Source organism: Carettochelys insculpta, chromosome 1, assembly GCF_033958435.1.
Source record: "Carettochelys insculpta isolate YL-2023 chromosome 1, ASM3395843v1, whole genome shotgun sequence".
NCBI classification, from domain to species: domain Eukaryota; kingdom Metazoa; phylum Chordata; order Testudines; family Carettochelyidae; genus Carettochelys; species Carettochelys insculpta.
In genome coordinates, this window is record NC_134137.1 from 204,773,896 (window position 1) to 204,789,694 (window position 15,799).

At 47.0% G+C, this 15,799-nt stretch overlaps 1 protein-coding gene across 7 annotated transcripts in view; it reads left to right on the top strand.

Annotated features, from left to right (window-relative positions):
* POU2F1 (POU class 2 homeobox 1) overlaps nt 1–15,799 on the top strand; it is a 252,484-nt gene that overhangs the window by 150,601 nt on the left and 86,084 nt on the right. For all 7 annotated transcript variants that reach the window (XR_012646068.1, XR_012646069.1, XM_074998134.1 and 4 more), the window contains one exon: nt 7,248–7,374. Coding sequence is in view for 5 of the 7 variants with exons in the window: in XM_074998134.1 (XP_074854235.1) it covers nt 7,248–7,374 (127 nt within the window). In the remaining 2 variants the exon portion in view is untranslated. The remainder of the gene's footprint in view (nt 1–7,247; nt 7,375–15,799) is intronic.

Here is a 15,799-nt window from a genome sequence, read left to right on the forward strand (position 1 = left end):
TCTGGTAGACTCCAACCTCTGCCTTGCCCAGGCAAGTTGGAATGAACGCCATTGCTTTGTTCCCTCCCAAGGCAATGAACATCATTTTACTCGCCCTCCCCCGACTCCCTAGGCGTGGATGCAGCAAATCATAGGGAGAGGCAGGGGTTTCAGGGCCCATCCCCAAAGAACAGAGAGGCCAAATGTTTGGACCTTTAGGGTAGAAAAGTTTATTTGATAGGAGGTCTACAGTTAAGAATTGCTAACCAGAAGGCCCTGGTTTGCAGGTATGCATACAATACTGCTGGTTCCCTGTCTCGCTTTTCAGAGCAGGTCCCTCCTGAGAGCAAAGAAGAATTTATGGCAGTAGTGGAGGAGAATAAACTTATATCCAGGGTAGTGCTGCAGGTGGCACTGGATGCGGCAGATGCCGTTACCCAGTTCATGGCCTTCAGGGGTAGCCATTCTCAGAGGGACATGGCTGCAAGTGTCCAGACTTCCCTACGAGGTCCAACACACCATTCAGGACCTACCTTTTGAAGAGCCATCCTTATTTTCGGAAAAGATCGATAAGAAATTACAAAGCTTAAAGGACTCAATTGCCACTTTCCACTCCCTGGACCTTCATACCCTGGTGACCCAGTGAAGGCACTTTACCCCTAGACCTCTTATTAGGCAGTTCTCCCAGCAAAAGAGAGATACTAATAAGAGAAGGAGATTAAATGGGCAGAAGGCGCCATGACCAGCAGACCCAGGACCAAAGTCATCAAAACCCCCCATCGGGGCTGAAACGAGCATTTTGATGGTGCGGTTGGGAATGGCACACCAATTTCCATCTTAGCTCCAGCTCGTCCCTTGTTTTCATTCCATCTATCTCCCTTCTACTGTGCTTGGTGCAACATAACGTTGGACTAGTGGGTCCTACACACAGTGGAAAGAGAATATGCTGTCCAATTTTCTTCATGGTCATCTTCCCACACACCTTCCCCATCCATCTTCAGGGATCCCCCTCACGAAATTGCTCAGGCAGGAGATACAGTCCCTCCTTCAATGGGGGTCTACAAAGGAGGTCCCCAGTCAATTTCTGGGATAGGGATTTTATTCCCATTATTTCCTAATTCCAGAGGCAAAGTGAGGGGACTCTAAGTCCCATTCTGGACTTGCAGGACCTAAACAAGTTTATAAAAAAGATAAGGTTTTGTATGCTGTCCCTGGGCCTAATCATTCTGTTGCTGGAACAGGGAGATTGCTTTGCTGCTCTCGACTTGCACGGTGCGTATTTCCACATAGCAATTTACCCACCCCACAGGAGGTTCCTGCAGTTTTTGGCAGGCAGATGTCATTATCTGTTCCTGGTCCTTCCATTTGGTCTGTCTTCTGCCTTGAGGGTCTTTACCAAATGCATGGGGGTGGTGGTAGCCTTCTTGCGCAGGCACGGGGTACACCTTTTCCCATGTCTGGATGATTCGCCAGTCAGGGGATGTTCTCAATGCCAGGTGGTCTATCACGTGCAGCTGATCCAACAAACATTTGCCAACCGCAGCCTCCTGGTCAACGAGATGAAGTCAGTTTTGACTCCCACCCAGTCAGTGGAATTTGTGGGGGCTCTCCCTGATGTGGCGCAGGCCAGAGCCTTCCTGCCAGAAAGCAGGCTTCAGGCCATGGCATCTCTTATTCTCGAGGTGATCAGGTTCTTAACCACAATGGCCAGAGGTGGTTAGGTCACATGGCAGCATGTACATTCATAGTCCAGCACACCAGACTGCAGGTGCGCACCTTTCAGCTGTGGCTTGACTTGGTGTACTGGCCTGTCAGACACAACATAGGTGTGTTGGTAACAGTACCACTGTAGATTCTGTCAATCCTGCTCTGCTGGCTGGATGCCTGATCAGTTTTCATGGGAGTTCCCTTCAATCACGCACAACCTTCTCTCTCCCTAGTCACTGATGCTTCAGACCTGGATGCGGGGTGCATTTCGGGGAGTGCCAGACCCAGGCTTTGTGGGACAATGCGGATGTCCAGTTTCACATAAATGTTCTGGAACTTGCAGCTGTCAGGCTCACTTATGAGGTGTTTCAGGACAGTCTGGCAGGCCATTGTGTGTCAGTGAGCATGGACAACACCATAGCAATGTGCTATATAAACAAACAAGGGGGCACATGCTCCTCTTCCCATATCGCAAGGCCATCAGGCTCTGGGAGTTCTGCATTCAACACCAAATTCTCCTGAAGGCACATTTATCTACCTGGGGTCCACAACTCCCTGGCAGGCCATCTCGGCTGGTCCTTCATGGACCATGAGTGGTTGTTACACCCAGATGTGCTGTATGTAATTTTCTAGAGGTGGAGGCATCCCCAAGTGGACCCATTTGCCTTGCATCTCAACACGAAGTGCAGGACATTTTGCTCTTAACCAGAGCCAGAGTCCAGGCTCCTGGGCAGACACATTCAGCATCTCCTTGTCAGGCCCTCTGCTTTATGCATTCCCTCCAGTGCCACTCATCCACAGGACCCTCTTCAAAATTCGGTCAGATCAGGCATCAGTCATCCTAGTGGCATGAGCATGGGCCTGGCAGCACTGCTACTCGACTCTCCTGGAACTGTCAGTCTGCAATCCCGTGACACTCCCACTATGCCCGGACCTCCTGATGCAGAAGGAAGGGAGACTGCAGCACCCCAACCTTTGCTCCCTGCACCTCACAGCTTGGAAACTCCATGGTTGAAAGCTGTGGAACTCTCCTGCTCAGGACCTGTGAGGAAGGTGCTGTTGAACAGCAGGAAGCCCTCCACAAGGACAACATTTGGCCAAATGAAAAAGACACTTTGTCTGGGCCTCTCAAAAGGAGTTATCCTGGGTACAGGCTCTGATACCTGTCATTCTGGACTACTTGCTGTTCTTGAGTCGTGGGATTATCACTATCCTCCATCAAAGTGCTCTTAGCTGCTATCTCGGCCTTTCACCCCAGCCCTGGTATGTTGTCAGCTTTCTCAGACCTGGTGGTAAAAAGGTTTAGGAAGGGCTCGGAGAGGATCAAACCACATATGCGAGCCTCTTTGCCTCTCTGGGACCTTAATCTGGTATTGTCAAAACTTATGGAGAACCTCTTCAAACCCCTTGCTTCTCTTCCCTGTTATTTCTCGGTTACAAAACAGCGTTCTTGGTGGCCATTACCTCAGCTGGGAGGGTGTCTGAGTTGAGGGCACTGATGGTGGAGCCGCTCTGTACAGTGTTCTACAAGGACAAAGTCAGGCTGAGACCCCATCTCGTGTTCTTGCTGAAGGTGGTCTCTTCTTTTAATATCAACCATGATATTTCTCTACCAGTTTTTTACCTGAAACCTCACACCTCCCCTTGAGAACACAGCTTACGTACACTGGATGTCTGAATGGTGTTAGCCTTCTATGTGGACAGGACTAAACCTTTTTAGGAAGTTGCAGTAGTTGTTTGTGGCGGTGGCAGACAGGATGAAGGACCTCCCATTCTCTTCCCAGTGGATCTCCTCCTGGATAGTGACCTGCATTAAGGAATGCTATAAGCTGGCGGTGGTCCCCCCTCCCCCGATCAGAGCTCACTCTACCAGAGTGCATGCTTCTTCAGTGGCATACTTGGACCAGTTTTCTATCCAGGACATCTGCAGAGCAGCCACTTGGTCTTCCATCCATACGTTTGTGGCCCATTACGAGCTGACCCAGCAAATTAGGGACGACACTATGGTAGGCAGGGCTCTGCTACACTCTGTCTGGATCTCTGACCCCACCTCCTAGGCATTGGCTTATATTCACCCAGTTTGAAATGAACCTGAGCAATCACTCAAGGAAGAAAAGATGGTTACCTGTTTTGTAAGTGGTGTTCTTTGAGATATGTTGCTCGTATCCATTCCAAAACCTTCCCACCTTCCCCACTGTCGGAGTAGTCAGCAAGAAGGAACTGAGCGGGGTGGGGGTTGGGGGACAGGACAGGTGGTGCATATATTGGTCACCATATCATCACCACTCTGACCACCGCACACCCAGTTTGGAATGGACGTGAGCAACGCATCTTGAAGAACACCATTACAAAACAGGTAACTATCTTTTATTGCTTGTCCTGTATTAATGATAGTTGGTTCTTTATCCCATTCCCATGATGCAGAGCTGTATCATAGTGGCTTCAATGGCTTTGACAAAAGAAACTCTGCAATAATCGCTGCTGTGTGTGTTTGAGCAGAGAGAAGAACAGAACAGTACTTCAAATCACATTCTTCAGTACAACTTCTGACATTACTACTTTGGTCATGGACAAAATTTGGTGCAGTTTCCACATTTTCTGCCAATTCAAATATTGTTATATAAGCTGATTTCCAAACAGTCAAATAAAATCAGTTTTAATGCAACTTTGTTTGCACAATTGAGCATTCAAAAATGATGAAATGTGGTAGTCCAGGTATTTGGAACTTTTAAAGCTGTTTATAAAAACAGAGCACATGCTGCAGGGAACAGTTCAGCACTTTTGTAGAAAGAAATTGCCTGACCTAATAGTTTTTATGCAAAACCACAGCTAGCGGAATAGAATTAGCTGACTGGACGCTGTGGGGAGGTGTAAAGAAAGTTAATCAGAGGCTCCCTTATATTTTTTCATGAGATGAACGTAGAAAGGTTATCAAAGTATAAAATATCAAAATATTATTAAAATACAGTTGGGTCCCATGTATAGTTCCAAAAGTAAACTCTTAATCTGCCTTCCCAGAATGCAGGAGGCTAGTTGAAGGGCATAGGGTTGTGTGGGAACAATAGGAACCTGAGTCCTCTCTGATTTTCACTTGTGTATGAAAAGTAACTCCACTGACATCTGTAAAGTTATGCTGGTGTAAAACAGGTGCAAGATCTGAATCAGATCTGGAGTTTAAACACAGTTTACTCCCATCTTTGAGACTCTTGTTTTAAGTAAACCATGTCAACAGGAGCTTCCATATTTTAAATGGTTCTCCCACTTGCTAGATTTCATAGCTTAGGCAAGAAATAAATCGTGGTGTTTTCCTATCTTTCTACCTTTTGTATCCAGTGGCTGCTTGGTTTGCTCTCTTCCTTCCTACTCTTTCCTGAAATGTAATGCTCTTCTTACCTTGGAGATCTCCAGTCTTAGTTCTTCTCCAGCTCCACTGCGGTGAGTTGCCTGTTCTCTTTTCTGAAGTTCCCCTTCACTCCTTTGTCCCACTCCTCTTCTCTAGTTTGTCTCTCCAGCATCCCTTCTTGAGGGTCCTATTTCTCTCTGTGTCCAGGCCCTCCCATCCGTTGGGTTGTCTTGATTGTATTTGCTATGGGGGTTATCTTTTTCCCAGTGTTTTTGGCTTCCAGAATTGCCCTATAACTGCCCATGAACTTCTTTCCCTGCATCTAATCCTCAGACCCAAGTTTTTCTGAGGCTCTCACCATAGTGGTGATCTGTTCAGAAGTTGCTTGTTCCTTTCTGTAACAGTAATCAATGGAATCTTGGATACTGACCCCTGACATATAGCAGAGATTTTAACCTTATGTTATCTGCAAGCCTGGCCTTAGGGCAAGGAGAAGAAGGCTGTTGCCTTGGACCCTGCACTTCAGTTGAGCTGAGCATCCACTGCCCACCAGCTGGGTCCCATTGTCCGTGTGCTTCTTTGGACCCTGCCTACCAGCTGTCTCTGATTATCCTGACTTATGTTTGTGGGGTTAAAAAATAAGTTGTTCTTATTATCACTCCTGCATGAACTCCTCCTAGTCTTAATGTGAAAAGAAGTAAAATGAATCTCTGGCAAAATTGGAGTAAGCAAGCTTGGCAGAGAGCTGAAGGTGGTTGCAGTGCTTCCAGAATTTCATGAAAGCAAGCGTTGAAAGAGGGATTTCAATTTACATGCTGCAGTCAAAGTCCACAATTGTATAACAGCCATCATTCTGTCAGAGCCATTTAGAGTTTAAACTTTCTAACTTACCAAAAACAAATTGACCAAATGGTGGAAAGGGTATGGTTTACATTGGGAATCCTTTCCATGTATATAGCCTTATATGTGCATAGTTCACAAAATATCTGTAAGTACTCCAGTTCCTCTGTGCCCCTAAATTGTGGTTGTAATTTGGTTTGATTTTGTTTTATTTTTAATATAACAATTTCAATTAATGTGATATGCTGGTGTGGGTGAGAGTACAAGAAGAATGCTGGTTGGGAAGTAGGAAGTTGCAGTTTTGGAATACGTCCACTTCCTGAATTTTGCACACCTACACACCGCATGAATTTTTGAATTGCATACATCTCAGTGTAATGATGAAATTGATTTTGCATGCTCATCGCACAATTTTCATACTTTCTGAACTTTGTGCAATCAAAACGAGTTTGTTTTTTTATAAAAGCCAGTCTAGTAACGATGTGATTAATTAAAAAAAATCATTTAGAAGGTCAGTAATATGCCTCTTGCCAGGCTTCAACATTCTAACATCAGTTGCTTTTACTGTATCGTTGCTCAGATGAGAGAGAGAATGAGGCTATAATTTTTCAAAGGCTGCTTTATTGTGTGTTTCCACACTCCAACTCGAACAGGTCAAGAGATGCCTCAGAAAGTCCTGGTGAGGCAGAGACTAAGCAGCAAAATCTTCACCCTGGAAAATAAATGAGTAGATGAAAGCACACAAGTCATAATAGTTGCAAGTGTTTTTCTTGAGAAGTGCAGATATGTTTGTCATACCTACTATAGTAATCTAGAGATCTTCATTTTAAACTATTCAAAAAGATTAGTTTATTTTATGGATTAACCATGTCCAATTTTTAATGATCATTTACAATGCAAACTAAAAAAATTCTGGTTTTGTTTTCTTTTTGCAGTCCTGTAGCTCAAAAAATGGCCATTCCTGATTTCTTAAAATTTGTGTTTAAAAAAAACTGAAGAACCCCCAGTCCTCCAAAATACCCCAATACTTCCTGGGCCAAATCCCTTATTTCATCTGTCAGTGATGGCAAATGCTGCTAATCTCAGAAGAGCAAAAGTCTGACAATGGAAGTGCTGATAGACCCATAACCGTATATTAATGCTGGTAAATTTTTACCATGTTGGAAGTCCTTTACTATGACATTGAGTAAACTCTGTGCAGTTCTGCATATGCTAGTGAAGCACTTTTAAGGTTACGTATATTTCAAAAGTGGAAGAATAAACTAAACTAAATTATTCAATAGTAAGCATGTTGATGCTAGGTTCTCTTTTATCTCAGGATATTTTAGGAGTTGTGACTAATTTGAATGATTAATGCATACCTCTTTATTTCATTAAGGACTTGCAGCACCTGCAGCAGCTTCAGCAGCAGAATCTCAACCTGCAACAGTTTGTGTTGGTGCATCCAACAACCAACTTGCAGCCAGCCCAGTTTATCATCTCACAAACACCGCAAGGGCAGCAGGGTGAGTGGGACCTTTCTGGGAGGGATTCAGAGCTGGGTTCAGTGAGAAGAGGCACAAGGGTCCTTTGTGTGTCTGTTATTGTTGACATTCCTGGAAATAGCCTCTTGGGATTTAGGGAGTGTCACTGCATGAGGTAGCCCTTTTGAAGAATTCGTAGTTCAGCTTTACTAGTGATACATGTATTCTGGCTTCCTGGGTGAAAGGGCTGAGTTGGGGAGTCATGTGATGGGTTCATGTTACTAAAAGTTGGGCCTGCTGGGGGGGAGGAAAACAGCCTGTGTTCGGTCAGAAAGAGTTTAAAAGAGAGCTTGCTTTGAATAGGTGAGGTGATGATTTCCCAGAGCTCCTAGGCAGAAAACCTAGGTGAGACTATCAAGGATCAGGGGACTTTTGAAGGATAGGCCTCATCTGATACTCCTACAAGGAGCAAGAGCCTGCTGGGGATGAGAAGCCAAGCAGTAAATGCTGCAAAGGATGGCACACTGGAGGCAGGGTTATAAGGAAGGGAAAGTTATTTTAAAGCCCTAGAAAGTCTTTTGAGCCTAGAAAGAGGGCCATGTGTGTATACAGGTGACATCCCTTGTAGATTAAAAGGAATAATTCTTCTTAAGGAGGAGGGCTGAAGTGTGAGTAGTGTTTTATGATAATAAACCGAATCAGAATCAGAGGTGTTTTGTGGAAACACCAGATGTAGTTTTTGTTTATATGAAAAGTGAACTGAGATAGTGAAACCAGACCAGGTAAGCCCTGCTACAGGGACAAGGGTCAGAGAACACAGAGCACAGGATTTGAGTTACCTTAAAATGTTCAAAATCTGGTTCAATCGACCCTTGGAATTTGAATAACCTTTATTTGAAGGGGAAATATCCACAAAATGGTTGTTTTTAAATACATTGCTGTTTATGTAGCTTACAGTTTTCATGCAGCTTCTCATGTTTTCACAATAGTAATGAATAATTTTTTTTAAAATGGTTCACAAGCAAGAAATCTTAATCAAATGTTGACTTCTAGAAATATGGAGAGAGTTTGAAATAATTGTTCGCTGCATAGAAAAGGATAAAATGGTCAGAGAAATTTTCTTTTTATTTTTCTAAAGCAGAACTTCCACTAGAACATAATTTGGTGTTTTCTTCTAAAGAAAATCAAAAATTTCTTCACAAACCACTCATCTGCAGTTGAGGTTTGTTTGCTAGCTGTGTCCCTGTAAATAAATTCACATACTTAAATATTACCCTGCAGCCAAAACATCAGAACTGCTTCAGAAACCAGGATTTGCATCCTCGTTAGATCTTCAGCCATTAGAGTGTAACACAGTTCCTAACTAAAATACCTCAACATATCACTTATTTAAATATTTCTGGATTTTTCTACATTTTCAAGTATATTGATTACACTTACAACACAGAATACAGAGATTAAAATAGTATTTTCCTCTTTCTCCCCCCCATAGAGCTGGAAGGGACCTTTGGAGGTCATCAAGTCCAGTCCCCTGCACTCACAGCAGGACCTAACAGACTTTTTTTTAATTCTAGTGGCCCCAGATCCCTAAATGGCCCCCTCACAACCCTGGGTTGAACTCGTAACCCTGGGTTTAGCAAGCCAATGCTCAAACCACTGAGCTATCCTCCCCACAGTTCACCTACTAAAAATTCTGTAGTACAGTTTCTTTATCATGAAATTTCAACTTACAAATGTAGAATTATGTTAAGAAACACTGCCTTTAAAAATAAAACAATGTAAAAGTTTAAAGCCTAAAAGTTCACTCAGTTGTATCTTTTGTTCAGCCAATCATTCTGATGAGCAAATTTGCTTACATTTGCAGCCGGTAACACTTCTTGTTCAGTGTCACTTGATAGATAGAGTAGTTGTTCACATGGGACTGGCATTTCACTGGCATTGCAAGATATTTACATACCAGAAACACTTAGGATTCACATGTCCCTTTGTGCTTCAACAATAATTCAGGGACATACTTCCATTCTAACTACTGATTGTTTGTTAACAGTCCAAAGCAGTGCGGTTCAGATGCCACTAGCAGCAGGTTGATTTTCTTTTTTGATGCTCTGTAGTTTTCACATCGGTGTTGCTCTTTTAAGACTTTTAAGACTTCTGAAAGCATGCTCTGCACCCCATTCCTGTCAAATTTTGGAGGGCATTTGAGCTCCAGCATTCAATCCAAGATTTAAGAATCTATCTTAAGAAATTCCACATTAATACCTTTGTGTTGCATCAAATCTGCAATAAGTGTTTTTAAAGCAAAACATATGGAGTCATCATCTGGGAATATTATAACATGAAATATATGGTAGAATGTGTGTAAAACAGAGCTAGAAACATACAATTCTCACCCAAGGAGTTAAATGACAAATTTAATTAACATATTATTTTTAACAAGCATCATCAATATGGAAGCATCTCTTCTGGAATGGTGGCCACAGCATGAATGGGCATATGAATATTTAGCATCTCTGCACATGAACAGGTTGCAATTCTGAATACAAGAGTACCATGTGAATATCTTTTCTCATTTTCTGGTGTCATTGTAAATAAGAAGCTGGCAGCATTATCCCCTATAAATGCAAACTTGTTTCTCTTGGTGATTGGCTGAATAAGAAGTAGGACTGAGAGGACTTGTAGACAGTACAGTGCTGCATTGGTTTGTTTTTCAGTGCATGTATTTAACAAAAATAAAATCAGCATTTGTAAGTTGAACTTCCACAATAAAGAGATTATTCTATGGTGCTTGTATGAGATGAACTGAAAAATACTATTTCTTTTATAATTTTATAATGCAAATATATATAATAAAAATAATATAAAACAAGCAGTTTATACTTTGCTGATGTAATTTAAAATCAGTATATTTGAAAGTTGAAAAAAATAAAAAAAAATCAGTTGGTATTCCATTAATAGTTTGATTATACCTGCAATTTCTATTTTATTTCAGTTAATTATATGAGTTTACTGCAATTAATCAAGAACCTTAATAAAATATCTGATTAAAGTAAAAATACCAGATTTTTTTTTAGGTTCCCTTATCACCTTTCTCTCACATACTCAAAGAGGGTAGTTGGAGTCCTTGCAGTTTCTAGACATCCACATAGCATCAGTGACTAGAAATGCTGTCTTTCATCTTAGATTGGGAGTGCATCTTCACCTATTGCTTTATATTTGGGTCTCCATCAAAAATCAGTTTTCACCTTTGGGCTGGACTGTTGCAGCACATTCTTCTAGGATCGGATCCTAAAGGACACTTGTAAACGGGAAATGGTGTAGCATGTAATGGTTTATCAACTCAGAAGAGCAGATAGATGGGCACAAATCAGTACTCTTCTCTAATTGGCTCCCAAAACAGTTCCAGATACGGTTACTCAAGGTGATAGTCCTAAACTTGAAATACCTTAATTCTTCTTCGAGTGTCCCCGTGGGTGCTCCACATTAGGTGTCGGGCTCGCCCGGCGTCGCAGATCGGATCTTCCAAGCAGTTTCTGCCGGACCGCGCATGCGCCGGTGCGCGCCACTCCCCCGCGCGCTCCCGGCCACGTGCGCGATCCGGTCCCCGCCAGTTCCTCTTAACCGCCGTCGGCTGCAGACGGAATCCGAACTAGGCTAAGGCCAAGTAGCGTATTCAATTACTTTAACTGTTTTTCTTTAAAGTTTTTCAAGTACTTAGGCTACTGCAAGTTAGCCGGTTGTTATTTTTCAAAAAAAACAAAAAACAAAAACAAAACAAACTACAAGCGGGACAGCTTCAATCCAGTCCCAGTAACAAGCGCCGGAGGCCAGGAGCATCGGGCCGTCAGCCCTCCTGCTGAGGCAGGCCATCGGACGGGGAAAACAGCACGGGGAAGGTGCTAAGTACCCGCTTAACAACTGAAAGACTCACCAACAATGTCCTCTTCAGGCTTTAAAAAAAATGTGAGTCCTGCCGAGAGGCGATTAAGGAGAGACAGGGAGATGCGGCTTAAAATGCTGCTTTTGATAAGGCCCTCCAGCCAGACGTGCCGGAGCGGCCGCAGCAGGAGGGACCCTCCGGGGCCCATAAAAGGAGAGCTTGCCTCCCTCACTCCATCAGCGCAAAAACGGAGGAAAGTCTCCCCAACCCGATCCCTGCCGGCAGCAACAGCGAGCGGGACGGGAGGAGCGAGCAGCCCCCAGCCGCAGCAACAGCTGATCGGCGGCGGCACGGAGAGCCACGTGGAATCGGCTCAGCCTCCGATAATCAGCCAGCCGCCCCGCACCGCAGGCAGGGCGGCGGCTTAAAACTGCTTTTCATAAGGCCCTCCAGCCAGACGTGCCGGAGCGGCCGCAGCAGGAGGGACCCTCCGGGGCCCTTAAAAGGAAAGCTGCCTCCCTCACCCCATCAGCGCAAAAACAGAGGAAAGTCTCCCCAGCCCGATCCCTGCCGGCAACAATAGCGAGTGGGACGGGAGGAGCAAGCAGCCCCCAGCCGCAGCAACAGCTGATCGGCGGCGGCACGGAGAGCCACGTGGAAGCGGCTCAGCCTCTGATAATCAGCCAGCCGCCCCGCAGCACAGACAGGGCGGCGGCTAAACAAGCGCCGGTACCGGCGGCACCGCAGGCAGCGGCACCGACCCCCGGGGAACCGGCGGTGCAGAGCGCGCAGGAACGCAGTCTGCAGGCACCGGAGGACACCACACTTACGGCACCGCCCTCGAGCATGCCGAGCTCGGTGCGGACGGGGCCGGGATCCCCTGTACGTCAGGGGGCGGAGTTACCTCCTCGAGGGAGGGGGAAGGCTGCACACAAGAGGAGGCATTGCAGCCCCTCTCCGCACAGGGCTGTGGAGTTGCTTTCTCACAGCCCTCCGCTTATGTTGCAGACTCCAACCAGAAGGCAGGGGTCCCCCCTAGCCTACCCGGAGCCCCCTTCTCCATTTTTTTTTTTTTGCAACCAGCCTCACCCTGGCTGGGACCACCTTTGCCCTTCCTGGGGTTTGAACCGCTGGACTATTACGCAAAATCGCTCTCTCCAGCCCTCCCCCAGACGCAGAGGGTATGCACCTTCCCAAGAACAGTGCCTATACTGCCATGGTCGCCCCTACCACGCGGGGCATAGACACCATCGGCTATCTACTGGGGAAAGATCCCCACAAACGATCTCGTACCCCCGAGGGCAATTGCGACCGGGGACAGAGACTCAAGCATCTCAGGGGGGACTGGTTATGGAACCCCGAGATTTTCCCTCGCAAACCTCTAGTGAGAGGGTGTACCATCACCAGCAGGAACCGGAAGGGTCCAGAGAGACGTACCCCAGCGGTTCCTCGCTCTCCTCCCCGGATGAGGCTACGGCCCCAGGGCACGTCCATCCTCCGGACGATCTCAAACAGTTCCAAGAGCTGTTTTACGGGGGTGGCCTTCACGCAAGGCATCCAGACAGCTAAGGTGCAAGAGAAACACCATAAGCTCCTCAAAAATTTGAGACCTCTGGCCTCCTCCAAAATAGCAGTACCGCTTGATGACGCAATCTTGGAGTCTGCCACTATGATATGGCAGACTCCTGCGACTATTCCGCCTGTCCACAAGAGAACGGGGAAAAAAAAAACAAAAAAAAACCCAAACTTCGTGCCGACAAAGGGCACGGAGTTCCTGTTCAGCCACCCACAACCAAATTCCTTGGTGGTGGAGTCGTCGCAATGTGGGGGAACAGACAAACATGTCAAAAAGCTAGAGCTGCTGGGCAGAAAGGTCTACTCCTCCTCCACTCTACTGTTGCGAATGGCAAATTACACAGTGCATCTAGCGAACCATAATTTCGATAACCACATTAGGTTAACCTCCCTCATGGACTCGCTTCCAGAGGGCAAGAAACCAGTGCTCAAGGCCATCATGCAGGAAGGCTACGTGGCCTCGAGGACGGGACTTCAGATCGCCCTGGATGTTGCGGACTCAGCAACAGCGTCCCCAGTACCACAGGGGTTACGAGCAAGGGCGACATCAACAGCACCAGCAGTACAGAACTCCCAGGCGTCGTTCCCAACACAGCCGTGCGTCCTCGGGGCAGGGCCAAAGGCCACAAGTTTGACACAGAGATCCAGGGCTGCGCCATCACTACCATCGCAAGGTCATCCAAAGCGGTTATTCCACCATCGCCTCCGACCATTCTATAACCAGTGGCAAAGGATCACCACAGACAAATGGGTGCTGGAGATCATAGCCACGGGGTACGCCATCCCCTTCCAGTCGCTCCCACCGCCATGACCTCCACCCAGGCCCCACCTCCAGGATGCCCCCCACGTAGCGAGGCTCAAGCAGGAGGTAGACCATCTCATGCTCATAGGGGCAGTGGAAAGAGTGCCGGAGCAACTGCAAGGGAGAGGGTTCTACTCGAGGTACTTCCTCACGGGGAAAAAGACAGGAGGCGGGAGGTCCATCTTAGATTTTCGAGGCCTCAACTGGTACCTGCGCAAGCAACGCTTTCGGATGATCACAATCGCCTCCATCCTTACGGCACTAGACGATGGAGATTGGTTTGCAGCCCTCGACTTAAGACGCGTATTTTCACATAACTATTCATCCGGCTCACCTACGATTCCTCTGGTTTTTCATGGTAGGCAAAGAACATTTTCAATACAAGGTCCTACCGTTTGGCCTCTCCTCGGCCCCCAGAGTCTTCACCGAGCCCTTGGCAGTGGTGTCAGCCTACCTGCACAGACAGGGGGTATTTATATTCCAGTATCCAGATGACTGCCTACTCAAAGGGGCCTCGAAGGAGGAGGTACTACGCATGATATGTGTCACAGCAGGCACGTTCTCTTCGCTCGGCCTGGTTATCAATCTGACAAAATCAAAGATAGACCCCACGCAGGACATAGAGTTCGTAGGGGCACGCATAAAGTCTATTACAGCGAGGGAGTATCTACCAGAGACTCGCTTTCGGGCCGTCGGCTCCCTCGTGCAAGTCTTCACCTTCAGCCCTACGGTGCTGGTTCTGACGTGCTTACAGCTGCGGGGCCACATGGCAGCAGCGACGTTCGTAGAATAGAACGCCAGGTTACACATGCGCAGCATGCAGCACTGGCTGGCGAGCGTATACAACCCGGCAGCACACACTGTTCACAGGGTGGCGTCGCCCACAACAGAGGTGCGCAAATCCCTGCAATGGTGGGTAAACCCCGAGAACCTGCTAACGGGTACCCTTCCACCAACCACACATATTGGTTTTTCTTACTACGGATGCCTCCCTCATAGGGTGGGGAGCACACATGGGCGAAGAGGTGACGCAAGGGCTGTGGTCCTCCACGGAGCAGTCACTGCACACAAATATACTGGAGGTCAGAGCAGTGTTCAACGCCTGCAGACACTTTCGAGACCATATAAAAGGCAAAGTAGTCGGGATCAGTATAGACAATACCTCCACCATGTTTTATATAAATCGGCAAGGAGGAGCTCGGTCCCGTGCCTTATGTGCAGAAGCAGTCCGGTCATGAAACTGCTGCATTGCCAACAATATAACCTTGAAAGCCTCGTACTTCCTAGGCGCTCACAATGTGAAGGCAGACCAGCTGAGCACGCGTTTTCGCACTCACGCACGAGTGGCAGATCCGTCCCGATCTGCTGCAACCGATTTTTCATGCATGGGGTTTTTCCCCAGATAGACCTGTTTGCTACTCAGCACAACAAGAAGTGCCCACGATTCTGCTCCAGGGCAGGACTGGGACGGGGGTCCCTGAGGGACGCCTTCGCGATCTCATGGAGGGGCCCCCTGCTTTGCGCTTTCCCTCCCACAGTGCTCATCCACATAGTGTTGCAGAAAGCCAGGAGGGAAGGAGCCTGAATGATCCCGATAGTCCCAACGTGGGATCGACAACAATGGTTCCCCCTACTCCTGCGCATGTCGGACCGGCCACCGATGCCCCTTCCGGTGGCGCCGGATCTGCTCACGCAAGCCCAGGGGTCCATAGTGCATCCGCACCCCCAAGGCCTGCGACTACAAACGTGGTTAATCCATGGCTCAGCTCCCTAGAGAGCACATGTACGGAGGAAGTGCGGCAAGTCCTAGAAAGTAGCAGGAGGACTTCCACCAGGAAGACCTACAAGCAGAAATGGACTCGCTTTACGGCATGGTGTTCTACCAAACAGCTAGCCCCCCTTTTCGGTGCCTATGGCTGTGATATTAGAGTATTTACTGGACCTCAAGAGAGGAGGACTCTCGCTATCCTCGTTTAAGGTCCACCTTGCCGCCTTTTTGGCATTCAGACACGGAGAGACAGGGCACATGGTGTTCGCCCATCCCATGGTTACCAGGTTCCTTAAAGGGCTGGTAAACCTATACCCCCCTCGGAAACCGCTTCCACTTTCGTGGAACTTGGACCTGGTGCTTAATGCGAAAAGGGGACCACCGTTCGAGCCTTTGGCCATGGTTTCCCTCTGCCTCCTTATGATAAAGACGATCTTTCTTCTCG